The following is a 15,281-nucleotide window of genomic DNA, read 5'->3' on the forward strand; positions in this document are numbered from 1 at the left end:
AGTCCTGATACCTATCTAAGAGCAAGTTGCTTATCCAACTCACTAATTTATCATCTAATCCCATCTGTTCCAGTTCAGCTACCAATTTGTGGTGTGGGAATCTATCAAAGGCCTTTGCAAAATCTAAGTATACGTAGTACAAACACGGTAGTTGTCTCCATAATTTTCCAAAATGTAAGTGTACTACTGCATATGCATCTCTTGTTCATTATTAATCCAAATTATCCATCTTAAGCAGTTCTCTTACACTGCAGTTATCTCCAACAATTAATAAATTGTGTAAATTCAATAGCAAAATGAGATTGTTAACCCTCGAGAGAAAATAAATATCCTTTACAATAAAATTTTCAAATTTATATACATAAAAAATACAAAAAACATCATCCATAGCTTCTAGTTCCTATTACAAATATTGTTGTTGTTGTTATTATTATTATTATTATTATTATTATTATTATTAACATTTGACCTTCATGATGTCAAAGGACTCATCACGGGAAGTCTATATTCCCTCATGCAAAAAGATCATCATGTGCCTTAAACCCATTTACAGTTTCCATGCTCAACACACTTTCAGGTAATGCATTTCACTTTCCATGCAAGGAATCTGTTTCTCACACCCTCCTCACACAGCTTCCAGGGATGGCCTCCAGTTCTACCCTATCTCCCTCTACTCTATGAAGACCATCCCCTGCATTAATCTGGTAAGAACCCCTCACTAACTTATATGTCCCAATCATAACCCCTCTTTTTCTTCTATACACAAGGCTTTGTAAGTTGCATTCCCCCAAGTCTCTCTACATATCTAATATTTCATAGACCTGACAAACTTATAAGCCTTCTCTGGACCCTCCACATCTCCATAAAAACCAGGTAACCAAATCGCTGCACATCATCCATATGTGGCCTGATTAAACCATTATACAAATAAACCATAACCTCTTTGTTTCTGCATTTCAATATCCTTCTCATTATTGCCATACTCCACTGGGATGTTCTTACAATTTTAGCAATGTGATTCCCAACTTCAAGTCTCTGTCCACCTCACTCCCAGAACTCTCATCTCTTCCACCTCTTTCAAAATTTCTCCATTAATTGTATACTCTGCATCCCACCCTGGCCTAAAGACCTTCCACTTTGCAACATTAAACTGATTACTCCACTCATTTTCCCATCATATAAACCATTCAGATTGTCCTGCACGACCACCATAATGTCCGCTGTACTTCTTTGCATCATTGGCAAACAGCTGAATATCTCCAGTTAAGCTAGTCCCAAAGTCATTGATGTAACAAGTTAAACAATAATGGTTTCAAACCAGCACTCCATTAGTGAGCTTACTCTTTTGATACCACTTCCTGCTGATAACTATCTGACAACCAATCATCTATCCAACTGACTAGTCTGTTATCATAACCCTATTCGTTTCAATTTAGCTACTAGCTCATTATGTGGCAGTCTATCAAAGGCCTTTGAAAAATCCAAGTACACCACTATATATGTATATCCTGTATCAAGTAAATTTCTCTTTCTGTAATATGTAAACAGATTGCTGAAACATGATCTTCCTATAACAAACCCATGTTGACCATCATAAAGTATACTGCTATTATCAACCAACTTCTGAATCCTAGCCTTCCTTTGCCAACTTTTCCCACACCTTAACAACTCCAGAAATACAGATGGACCTGTAATTGTTGTCTCAGTCTTATTCCCCCTCCCTTTGTGAAGTGGGAAAATTTTTCCCACCTTCCATTTATTTGGGACTAGTCCTGCTGCAAGACTCATATTAAAAGCTGTGCCAAAGGTACCATTAATTCCATATAACATTCTCTCAAGACACGTGGCAATATACTATCAAGTCCTATTACCTTATTAACATCAAGTTTACTTAATTCTCATAGAGGCTTATACGTTGGTTATGCATTATTAAAACACTTAAGGAATAGAACAACGTAGTTAAGGATATAAATTAAATTAAACTTTAATAAATATTTTCCGATATTTCGGCAATGTCACATTGCCATTTTCTAAAGGAACTTACAAAAAAGTTACGTGCACATAGGCACTACAACACAGAAACTGGTTTGGCATTTCGTTTGGCAGAAAAAATTCTACAAACAAATAGAGGGGACAGCCATGGGTTCACCACTCTCCCCACCCTTGGCCAATTTCTTTATGGAGACCTTTGAAGAAAGAGCCTTAGCCTCTGCCCCACAAAAACCAACCATATGGCTTCGCTACATTGATGATGTGTTCGCTATTTGGCCACATGGCTCTGAAACACTTCTCTCCTTCTTAACACACTTAAACAACCAACACCCCAGAATCAAATTCACTCTGGAAAAAGAGGAAAACAACAGCCTCCCTTTCCTAGACACACTAGTCACCCGCCAGCCTAATGGATCCTTGGTTTTCTCAGTCTACAGAAAACTCACCCATACAGGCAGATACATTCACCAACAATTCCCCCCCCCCTCACAACAATATGGAGTAGTGAAAACACTATACAACAGGGCTAAACTAATCTGTTCAAACGACTTGGCCCTAAACACTGAACTAAATCACATCCTCAACACTTTCTCAGCCAATGGATACCCCCCCCCCAAAAAAATCCAAAAAATATTAGAACCTACAAACCACAGATCCCTTCCCCTCCCCCACAACAAGGATTACTCTAAATCCATCACCATTCCCTACATCCGAGGCACCTCGGAAAAGATTACCAAAATCTTAAAAAAACATGACCTGACTTCCTGTTACAAACCTTACAGAAAATTGGCATCCCTTATCCGCTCCACTAAAGACCAACCACTTCCCCTAGACCTACCTGGTGTTTACCAGGTCCCTTGCAGTTGTAAACTGTCTTACTTTGGCCAAACAGGCAGGACAGCGAATATCAGAATTTCGGAACACAAGGACTACATCCGTTTTCACAAATACAGTCATTCTGGGCTTGCGGACCATGCTCTGGATACACGCCACAGAATACGGTGGAAGAAAGCTACAGTGATAGACTGTAGCAAATACAAATTTGAAAGACTCTTTATGGAATCAGCCTCAGCCCTAAGAAATTCTCCAAACCTCAACAAATTTGGTTGTATGCGACTGCTCCAAATTTGGGAGACCTACATCTGCAGACCTTCAGCCTAACGGCCAAGAACACCTACTTAGCCTGCTAGAGGGCACCATCAGGACTGTTAAGAAAACAATAGCTTCATCTCTTCATTCCCAGTTTCTGTGTTGTAGTGCCTATGTGCACGTAACTTTTTTGTAAGTTCCTTTAGAAAATGGCAATGTGACATTACCGAAATATCGGAAAATATTTATTAAAGTTTAATTTAATTTATATCCTTAACTACGTTGTTCTATTCCTTAAGTGTTTTAATCAAGTTTACTTAACTTCTCATATACTTCCTCTGATTCACCATCAGTCCCTACTAGACCATAAACTCCACACTCCAGCTTCTCTTGATGTTGCCTTCATGAGGACGAAATACACTGGTAAACTGATCATTGAATATTTCAACGATATCCTCTGCATTAGTTACCAATCTGCCAGTATCTATCATTAACTAGCATCATCCTCCCATAGTCATTATTCCTTCTATTTGACATATATCAAAAGAACTCACTATGATTTTTCCTACCATGAACTGCTAATTTCTTCTCATACTGCCCTTCTGCTGTCTTTATCAACTGAGCCACTGTGTCACCCACCAAGTCACCTTATGATGAGAAGAATATTTTTATGAACTTTTTCAACTGAAAGTAAATTAACCCATCTCCTACGGAGATAACAGAGTTTTTCCTTTTGAAAACTCAGACTTTTCATCCTGCATACAGGCCAATCATTGAAGAGAAGACATGCAATTTACAGACAAAAAATTACTATTAAGGGTGGTGGATGATACTACTGTGCATGTAGATGGCGAGAGTATCATTGCATGTAGTTGGAGGATTAAATAGTGCAGACTGTGAGTTGTGTGGGGAGGAGTGGAGTACCATCCCACAATGAGTCCTTGGACTTCTTGGAAGTGTCACCTAATAAGGTTGTAAAATCTCTCATATGTGACTTTTTAACTTATGTTCGTTTTTACATGTTTTTTGTTTAGGAGAATGTCCTTAGAGTAATGGAGGAAGTAGGGGAGACAAGATCTGGGGGATGATGATTGATAGAAATCTGAAATTTAGGGGACATATTGCAAAGGTGGTGAAGGTAACACAGAGGATTGCTGTTATAATGAGAAGGACACTGACCTGCAGAAATAAAAGAGTTATCATTCCATTGTGTAAGACTCTGATCAGACCACACTTAGACTATTGTTCTCAGATTTGGTCCCCAGGATTTGAGGGGGATAAATTAACTGTGGAAAAGGTAGAAAGGCGGATAATAAAGATGGTTTCAGGACTGTACAATGTTAGTTATGAGGATCGGCTGAGGGAATGTGGACTGCAGAGTTTGCTGGATAGAAGAAGGAGAGGTGATATGACTGAGACTTTTAAACTGTTGAGAGGTGGTTACAGGGTTAACACTGGGGAGTTCTTTCGCTTGGTTGAACAGCGGGAAGGAATGATGACAAGGGGCCATCCCTGGAAGTTACGAAAGGAAGCTGTGAGCAAGACAGTGAGGAGTGGTTTCTTTGCATGGAGGGTGGTTGAACCATGGAATGCATTGCCTGATAGAGTGGTGAGAGCAAGAACGGTCAATGAGTTTAACGAGGAGTATGATAGACATTGTGTTTCCTAGGAGGGACCTCCCATGGTGAGTCTTGATAGACTTTGTGTTTCTTAGGAAGGACCTCCCGCAATGAGTCTTTTGACTCTATGGAGGCCTGAATAATAATAATAATAATAATAATAATAATAATAATAATAATAATAATAATGTTAATTTTTTGACTGAAATATTATTTTCTGTAATAATATTTTATTGAACCTTTATTAAAATAATGTGGTGCATGACATCATCATGTAAGGCTATTAAGTAATATTAAATCAGTAGGTCTAATGCTAAGATTAGTGAAGAATTCTGAGAATTGCCATTAATGGGAAATTCCAGAGACATGCAAAAGATGACATCATCATGTCAATATGTGACCATAGTGAAGAATTACCATGGATAAAGAATTCCAAAAGACACATGAAGAATGATGTCAGCATGTCCAAAAGTCAACATGTGACCATTTTCATCACGTGTTGACAAAAGATGGATATTGTGAGATGGGTGTATGAGCACAATGGAGGTCTGGGCCTATATAAAGCAACTCACCAAGAAGAAATTTTTATTTTAGGGTTTTCTATCTCTTCTCTTACCTGAGCCCACCGTCATGCAAGATTCATTGTTGAGAATTGAAAGAGAAGTGTCATTTGTCTTAGGATTTTTTGTGTCGATTGTCTCGATAGGAAGGAGCTATACATTGCCGCCATGTTAAGGATCCTATAAGAAAAGGCATAGTCAACAACTCCAACGAGGAAGATATTTTGTGGGAAAACAGAATCGAGTCGACAAGTAGAAAGAAAGACAAGAAGAAGACTTACATGTGAACAAAAGATTAATGTGAGAGACTGTCTGCTGATCAAGAATTGTAAGTAGTTGTAATACTGAACAAGATTGCATGTCAAGTGTCTATGTTCGTGAGATATTGTATATTAATGGCGAATTAAGCTTAAACAAAGTATGCCTTATATTCAAGTAAAGTTATGCTACATTGTGAATTAGGCTTAGAAGTAAAGTTTAGAGTAGAAAGAATTAAGAGTAGCAAGAAAACTGAATGACTTTGTGTATATACTGTATCATTCTGTAAATATTCCTTTAGACTTAATTAAATGGTTCATAAACAATACAATGGACTGAATCTGTCAAAGCACTATCCTAAAAAATTCAAACCTGCATAAGATAGAAGTTATAAGATTCATATTTATGCCATAACCAATTTAAAGTAAGAATAATATAACCAGGGTATATGAACAATATCTGCCTTGTCTTTGGTTTAATGTCTTGTTATATCACACTCAATATGTAGTCTAACTGGTGCAGTCATTAAACAAATAAAGTTGTTAGACTATAGAGAGTGGGAAATAAAATATAGTAGAAATACATAGATGGCAGTAGCCAATAGTTAAGGCAGTCAAGCATTTAACGAAGTTATACATAAGAGAAAATAAAGAAAGGGCAGCATTAAATGCTGCCCTTTGATTTGAAGGGGATAAATTAACTGTGGAAAGGATACAAAGATGGATGACAAAGATGGTTTCAGGACTGTACAAGGATAGTTATGAGGATCGGCTGAGAGAATGTGGACTGCAGAGTTTGGTGGATAGAAGAAGGAGAGGTGATATGATTGAGACTTTTAAACTGTTGAGAGGTGGTTACAGGGTTGACACTGGGGAGTTCTTTCGCTTGGTTGATCAGCGGGAAGGAGTGATGACAAGAGGCCATCCCTGGAAGTTACGAAAGGAAACTGTGAGCAAGAGGGTAAAGAGTGGTTTCTTTGTGTGGAGGGTAGTTGAGCCGTGGAATGCATTGCCTGATGGAGTGGTGGGAGCGAGAACGGTCAGTGAGTTTAAAGAGTGGTATGATAGACTTTGTGTTTCTCGGGGGGGGGGGGACCTCCCCTCGATGAGTCTTGACAGACTTTATGTCTTAGGAAGGACCTCCCTCGATGAGTCTTTTGATTCCTTGGAGGCCTGAATAATAATAATAATAATAATAATAATAATAAATCAGGGTAGTGGAATTACAAAAAATATGATATAGAATTTGATATAACAAAAATGGTGTAGTTGAAATTATTACAAATGGTGCAGACAACGAGATTGAACATACATTAACAAGGTGACACTTCCAAGCCTTTCACTGGTGAATAAATTATATACAATATGTAATTACAAAAGAAAACTTAACCTGCTTTTAATTCTAGTCCTCTATTAATAATCATATAAGGAACTTCCTGGTCAGAGATTAACACAGTCACCTGAATGCTTCCACTATCCATAAACTGGCCATCAGAAGCTTTCACAGTAAAACTGTCTGCTGTAGTACCTCTCATTCCATCATGCACATAAACTATAAGATTTTCAAGGATGTCCTATAAAAAATAAAAAATATTTTCATCAATTCTGATTTATTATTATTATTATTATTATTATTATTATTGTTATTATTATTATTATTATTATTATTATTATTATTATTATTATTATTATTATTACCATCATCAGATCTCCAGAGAATCAATAACTCATCATGGGAAGTCCTCACTATCATACATAAAGCTCATGAAACATCAAAAGCTGTTTTTGAACTCAGTACATATTCCAAGGTATACATTCAACAGCCATTTTCCAACCATAAAAAACTGCTGCTGCTGCTCACACTCTCTTTATTCTCTTTTTCTGGTAAGCTTGTGAGAGATTTCTATAACTCATTTGGCTAGTCCTAAAAATGTAGTACTTCAATTATATTTGAGCTTCCTATTATTCCCTTAGCTCTTGCACTGATAGTTTTGAGATAATCTAACTGAAATGTTTTTAACAAATTTTTCTAATGATGGGCGATAGATGGCATCGATGGTAGTAATGTCGTAGTGGAGAATTAATCTGAACCTGGAAGTTACGAAAGGAAACTGTGAGAAAGAGGGTGAGGAGTGGTTTCTTTGCATGGAGGGTGGTTGAACCATGGAATGCACTGCCTGATGGAGTGGTGAGAGCGAGAACAGTCAATGCATTTAAGGAGTGGTATGATAGACTTTGTGTTTCCTAGGAGGGACCTTCCTCGATGAGTTCTGATAGACTTGTGCTTCTTAGAAAGGACCTCCCACAATGAGTCTTTTGACTCCATGGAGGCCTGAATAATAATAATAATAATAATTATGTAAAAGGCTTCTGCTACATATTAGGATGAGTGGATTCTTAGCCTAATATGCAGCAGAAGAAGACCATCAGGAGAAAATCTGAGTTATAAAAACCAGTAAGATGGCAAAATGATATCTGCAACATGGTAAACTATGATGAAATTTCTCTTAAAAAAAAAAAAAAAGGAAAAGAAAGCAGGGCTGCTAAGTGAAATCCCAAATTGGCTAGTCTAAACTAATTGGCTAGTCTAATCACCAGTGCATGCACTCTCAGGTGAGCTACAGGCTAATAACATTATTGCAATAACATATTTGGAGGCTTATACCTCTAATATTTTAAATTCTTAATAATCAAATCTAGTTATATCACAAAAGATGCAAGTATCAAAAATTATTGCTGGCCTGGTTAGCTGAGTAAAAACACACCTGCTTTCCAGCCAACAAATTGTAGGTTCGAATCCCAACATTAGCACGGATGTTTGTGATTGTCTTTAGGTAGAAGATGAATTTCATCACTTGGTGTCAGACCACCATCAAATTTATCAGAGGCCCAAAGTCACTTGAAAGTGAAGTTTCTGGATAATGTAAATATATATATATATATATATATATATATAAATGAATTAAATTAAATTAAAAAATAATAAATAAAAAATCCTTAGCCAATGCATGGTACTAATGTACTAAAAGACAAACAACAACAACAACAAAAAAAACCCTGATACTTGCTTAGTATCAAGAAAGCTAAGAAAGGAGATGAAATATATATATATATATATATATATATATATATATTTCATCTCCTTTTATTTCATCCAAAACCTACTCATCACAACGTAAAATATCCAGGTGTATATAAATTATGGTGTGATTGCAATATCCCTTATTTTGGACAAACTAACAAATCTATTGAACAACGTATGGAAGAGCATAAGAGAGACATCTCTTACAAAAGATTTCATGCAACTGCGTTATCCAGTCATGTTCTTTTTTCGAATAATCCTAATGATGATCAACAAAGCCACTCCGTTTGCTGGGATAGATCAGAAAATATCTTTCGTGTGATGATGAGTTTGAGAGAAAAATTGTAGAATCAAGGGAAATCCTGCTGAACCCTGTCCACTTAAACAACAATTCGAGTTATAACATCCCAGATAGCTAAGCTGCAGTTATTCAATATTGGCGTTCACGTGAGCCTGCATGCACACTTGCAATAAACAATGGCATGCCTGTTGGAACAACTTGAAAAAATACAACATTTTTTATATATCAATTATGTGTGGCAATTTTTACCTGTCATTTTCAGTTTGTTTAGATACTTCAATGTTTATTACTATTCTTTTCCTTTATGAATACCTGAGGAAGGCTGTTATAAGCTGAAACTAGTAGTATTATTCTCATTAAAATCTTTATAAGTATCTCAGTTTTTGAAGTCATTAAATCTATATTTTTTAAAATGTATCACAACAACCGAGTAAAAGCAGATTATCACACACACACACACACACACACACATATATATATATATTGATTCCATACAAGAAAGGTCAAGCACATTAGTGCTGTGTGTGAAACGCAGATGATAAGGACTGAGACAGAAGTTTATTATTGATGGTTTTTTTTTTTTTTTTTTTAAGCTGCAAGCTTTTCAAAAAAAAAAAAGTTTGTAGCTTGGGGATAGTTCGTCAGGAAGGCTGTTCCACAGGACAAATGGTTGACAGTATGCCACAATTAGTTGCCAATTCGCTGGAGTGGTGTAGAATAGACAGATGTTGAAATGAATCTGTAAGAGAAGAATCATCTATAAGCCTAATTGCTCACCTCTGGACAGCATTGAGGATTATAAGAGAAGTTTTAGGTGTACCACTCCAAACATGTGAGCAGAATTAGAAGCGTGGACAGATTTGGGATATCTATATAGAGATAAAAGTCAGTTGGATGGAAATTAGCCTCTTGAACAAAAGAAAATGCCTATTTTTTTTAGATGCTGATGAGGCTGTTGATGTGATGTGTTTATCCCAGGAGAGACTGGAAATAAACATTAGTCGAAGCAGAGAGATCTGATCTTGTCTGGTGATCTATATATTACTGAGGGAGCCAAGAATTCTTTTGTGAGAGAAAAGCCAAGACCGTGTTTTGGTGGCACTGATCATGACAAGGTTGTCCTCACCCCCACTGAAGGATAGTATGCACATCAAAGTTCAAGACACTAGTTGTAGATATTCTTGTAGCCTGGGAAGTCAGAGTACCACATGGTTTGTGAAATGAGTAGGATGACTGGAGAGTATCATCATCTGCAAAACAGTGGGTAGGATTAATGGTAATTGTGAGTAGATCATTTATGAACAGGAGAAAGAGAGTAGGTGATAGGACAGATTCTTAAGGCACTCCAACACTGATGGTCAAGCTCGAAAAAAGGGTGCCATCTACCATGACTCACAGAGAATGACCAGAAAGAAATCTTGCTGACCTGGTAGCATATACCAGCCACCACCACTGGACATGTACAATGGAAAGGTTCAAAGAAACTTGTGTTGTTGCCCTCAATATTTCCAAAGCTTTCAATCTTGTGTGACATCGAGGCCAACTGAACAAATTAACATCTTTGGTTGGTAATTTGTTTAGTATAGCACTGTTTAGTGTCTGGTACTGTATGCCTCCTGGAGTTTTTCATTGAAATAAAATCAGAAAACTACTAAATATCTGGATACCAAAAAAAAGTCTTCTGATACTGATGGCATCTCTGGAGCATAATGTTTGAAAATAACTGAAGAGATGCCATCAGGACCAGAAGACATTTTAGTATCCAAGTTATTTAGTACTTTTCTAATTTCTTTTTGTTGAAAAACTACAGGAGGCATATGGTTCTTGGATTCTAGTATGGTAGGAGGTGATTTTCCATGATTATTTATGCAGGAATTTGAGGAAAAGAGTGATGCCAGGAGGTCAGTTGTAAAAAGAGAGAAAAAAATAAGATATGGTAAATTTATGATTATGGTTTCTAGATGAGCAAATAATGAAAGCATGTTTTCCAGCAGAAAAGATGTGTGATATATCTGTGGTAAAGCATGCAGAACAAGCAGGATATGTGATTATATTAGTCAGACTTCTGAGATGCTGATTGGGCGATAGTTGGATACATCGATCTTTGCAGAATTTTCCCTGTTTTGGGACTCATATTAAACAGCCTGGTCAAAGGAATAGCCAGTTCGACTGAACACTTTTTTAGCACACATGCTGATATTCCATCAGACCCTATTGCCGAATTCTTATTCAGTTTGTGCAACAAACTGAATAAGAATTCAGGTTGATAGCTTTTAACTAAATGGGCGCTCATTAGTTGAACTAACGAGTGCCCATTTTTATCCTCTTCTGCATCCGTAATCCTCGTGCCATCTGCATTTATAAGAGTTATTCTTTCTTATTTATTCTTTTTTTACTTGCAGCATATTGATAGAATTCTTGTGGGTTGTCTTTACGAAGCAGAGCCAGTTTCTTTTCATACTCAGACTTTGCTTTCTGTACAACAGTTGTGACTATTCTAGCCTGCTATTTATTTTCATAACAGACATCATCCTTATGCACACAGTGGATAAGGATGGTGTCCTTCTACATCATTCTTTTCTTACGAATCTCTTGCTTAATAAGATTACACATCCATTTGACTCCTACCCTATTTATTCTTCGAACTCTTGGGACACATTCTGATATAGCATCATTTAAGTATTGTTTAAATTGTCCGAAGCGCAATTGGAAGAACGACGGTACATTGCGCCCTTTGATTGGAAAAGGCCTAAGTTCGATTCTCGTCATGACGGAATCTTTATATGGACTTTTTCAATTGAAGGTGAGTTAGCCGATCTCATACGGAGGTAGCAGGATTTTTTCTCCCGGAAACTCGGGTTTTTCACCCCGCATACAGACAAATCGGCCCTTTAGAACACATGCAATTTATAGATAAAAAATACTAACTGTGGTGGTGGTGGGCAGTAGATGGCGCTGATGTTGTTGATTGGTGTAGTAGTTGGTGTAATGGTGGAGACGGAGAGTTGTATAATAGGTGTCCTCCCGCGATGAGTCTTCAAACTCCTTGGAGGTGTCACGAATAATAATAATAATAATATAAAAAAAGAATGCTTCCCATGCACTGTCAATATTCTTTCCATCCAGCAACCAATCTCATTCCAATGAACTCAGTACACTCCTCAGTTGGTCATAATTTCCTGCTTTGTAGTTCAGCATGTAACCTTTTCTGAATGGAACATTCATAAACTTAGTCACTTCCTAAGTGAGTATTGCATGATCACTGTCACCAACCGGAGCCAGAACAGTTACGTCATTAACTGAAATGCCCTCTGACACTATAATCAAATCTAACACTCTTTGATCTCAAGTTCCTTCTGTCACATGCTGCTTGAGGAAGTTGTCCCTCAATAATTCAAGAAAAGCATTTTCATTCTTCTCATGAGATTCTACTTCTTCCCAATCAATATTTGAATAATTAAAGTCTCCCATTACAATTACTCTTTTTGCACTCATCTTTTCTATTTGGTGATGCATTTCTTCATTAGTAGGAATCGATCCACCAGGTCTGTAACAACACTCGACTATGTAATTGATCTTGGTAGATTCCACCTCACACCAGATGGTTTCAAACTCACTGCCACATGAAATACTGTTAGTAGTAGTAGTAGTACAATCATAGATCTCAACTCTAACTGGATTCGAGTCATCCAATATCATTAGCAGCATGCTCCTTCCTCTCCTATCCTCTCTATCCTTCCCAAAAATACTGTACCCTTTACACTCAATACCAGTTAGTATGTTTGATTCCAATAGCCAGGTCTCACTAATGCCTACAATCTGAGGTCCCAACATATTGACCAAGGCAACAAACTCTACCCCATTGTTTCTGATACTGCTAGCATTTGTGTATAGACATAATACTCTACCTGCATGTTCTTTTGTATACTCTTGTTTGCAGTCTGCATGACAATGTTGGAGAACTTTCAGATCTCTATTCTTTTCTAGTACCTTATACATGTGGACATTTTTGCACACATTTGATGGGTCTGAACTGGATGAACACAAAGTCGAAATCGTTCTCTCCTTGTCAAGATTTCCATGACAAACCCCATTCCCATCATTAATACAGGTATATAACACTGTTGCTCTACACTCACATTCTCACCATTTCTCTTTTTATAATTTAGTTTCCCTGATTCTCTGTGCTAGGTCTCATAGTTATTAGTTTTCCTAGACTCCTGATACTAAATGCATTCAGGTGTAGGTTGTCCCTCTTACACAAATCCAATCTTCCATCAAACTCACTCCACACATCCAAAAACTCATCCATTCCTTCTACACAGCCTATGTATTATACGAAGGGCTATGATGGCATTTGCCATCATAGCCCTTCTTCTTAATTCATTTTTATCATATCGAGGTAATATACTTACTATTTTCACTTTCTCACTCTTCACTCTCACCTCTTCCAACAATCCTTTCATGTCTTCTCTCATAATAGACTTATCGCTAGTTAAGTCATTAGTACCTACTACAACTACAATCTCGTTTACTTTTCTTTTCTGTTTTTGAATTGCTTTCTTTATATTCTTAATTTTTGCTCCTATATATAAAATATATAAAAAATATATATAAAATAATAATAATAATAATAAGTACAAAGGAGGGGTATAAAACAGTGATTAGAAATGTAATGAGGAGGGAGAAATTGGCATATGAAAGGAGACCAAATCCAAGACAATTGTACAGTTGGCTAACAGAAGAAAGGATGAATATGAAAGCTTATAAATATGAAAGCTATACGACTATAGAAGATAGAGATTGCACATGCTTCACATCTATAACCCACTATATATATAGAATGAATGATCGATGAGTATTTTGTTAGTGTATTTCATGCTGATAGGGTTGGGAGCAGTGTTGAATAACACCAGGAAGGAGGAGGAGGAGAGAAGACTGTTCGGAATCTGAACTGTTTAGAATTATAAGTAAGATTAATGTATTATGGCCATGAGACTAGATAGGCTCTCACTGTGTATATTAAAGGAATGTAGATTATTCTAAAATCCACGTGTATTATAAAGTGCAGGCTAGGAAGGTGACAAGCATGGTAAAGAAAAAAAAAGGTGTAGTATGAGAGAAGATCGGCTGGTCAAGTAAAGGTTAATTCCAGGGGATTCCTCTGCTATATGCCAAGCAAGAGAAAGAATAATGGTAGGTTGACACTGGTGAATAATCATGGCAGTAGAATGACCATTGCAAAGGATATCATGAAATTATTGAATGAGTACTTTATCAGTGTATAACATACTGGTATATATGATGCCATGCAATATATAGAAGGGAGGCAAATATTAGGAGAACTGGAAGTTAAAGAATCGGAGTTGTATCAGGTGTTGTCAGGATAGATGTTAATAATGCATTGGGAATGAATGACGTATCACCACATATTCTTAAGGAATGTGCACAACAGTTAGCTAAGCCCTAGACCTGGTTATTTAATGAATGTCGTAAGCTTCTTAAGGAGTGGAAGGAAGGAAAATTGTAACATACAAAAGAATGGTTTAAGGACAGAAGTTTCCAATAATAGAGCAGTCTGTATAACTGAGCTGTATCAGTTGTATATTCAAGTTGTTGGAGAGACTGGTTAGGAATAGAATATGAAATTAGGTTAATGGACCTGGTATTCTTTATGATGATCATCATGAATTTATAAGGTGTGGGTCTTGTTTTAGCCATTTCCTTGCATTTTATGACAACATGACGAGTGTGTTAGATAAGAAAGAATCACATACAGTGAGACTCTTGGACTTTACAAATATGCTTGATAGACTACCACATGATAAATATGTGTACAAGCTGTATACAATGGCAATAGACAGTAAATTAGTTAGCTGGATTTGCAATTCACTCTCTGAACAATACCAGTCCAGTTGTATATAGTAGAGCAGTGTTTCTCATAAAAGGAGGACAACCAGTGGCATGAACCAGAGTTTTGTTTTGTCACTACCATCAAAAAAAAAAATTTTTTTTTTTGATGGTAGTGACTATTAGAGGATACCTCAATCAGTTTTGTAATGCCTTTTAGAAAAACCTGGATTTGATCCTTTTGTCCAGACTTTTCAAACAAAGGTGAGTTAGCCTGACTTATACCACTAGGTCATTATGTATTATGGTTTCATCCATAACACACTGAGCAGATAGTATTAAGTGCTTTATCAGAACATTAATTAGGTTTTAAAGAAGCAAATTACTTAACTGGAACAGGCCACTGAGCCTAAAATGCAAGGAAAATTGAGATCAGATATCTCTGTTAATAATTCAAGAATTACAGTGGCATAAAATTTAATAAATTTTCTCTCACTGTAATTCATTAATTATTAACAGAGACATCACTTC

At 36.7% G+C, this 15,281-nt stretch overlaps 1 protein-coding gene across 3 annotated transcripts in view; it reads right to left on the reverse strand.

Annotated features, from left to right (window-relative positions):
* LOC150099333 (extracellular matrix organizing protein FRAS1-like) overlaps positions 1 to 15,281 on the reverse strand; it is a 1,385,483-nt gene that overhangs the window by 566,907 nt on the left and 803,295 nt on the right. For all 3 annotated transcript variants that reach the window (XM_090403569.1, XM_090403568.1, XM_090403570.1), the window contains one exon: positions 6,908 to 7,091. In XM_090403569.1, coding sequence (XP_090259695.1) covers positions 6,908 to 7,091 — 184 coding nt within the window. The remainder of the gene's footprint in view (positions 1 to 6,907; positions 7,092 to 15,281) is intronic.

Source organism: Typopeltis vanoorti, chromosome 14 (assembly GCF_054136105.1).
Source record: "Typopeltis vanoorti isolate ZY-2024b chromosome 14, IOZ_Tvanoo_1.0, whole genome shotgun sequence".
Taxonomy (NCBI): domain Eukaryota; kingdom Metazoa; phylum Arthropoda; class Arachnida; order Uropygi; family Thelyphonidae; genus Typopeltis; species Typopeltis vanoorti.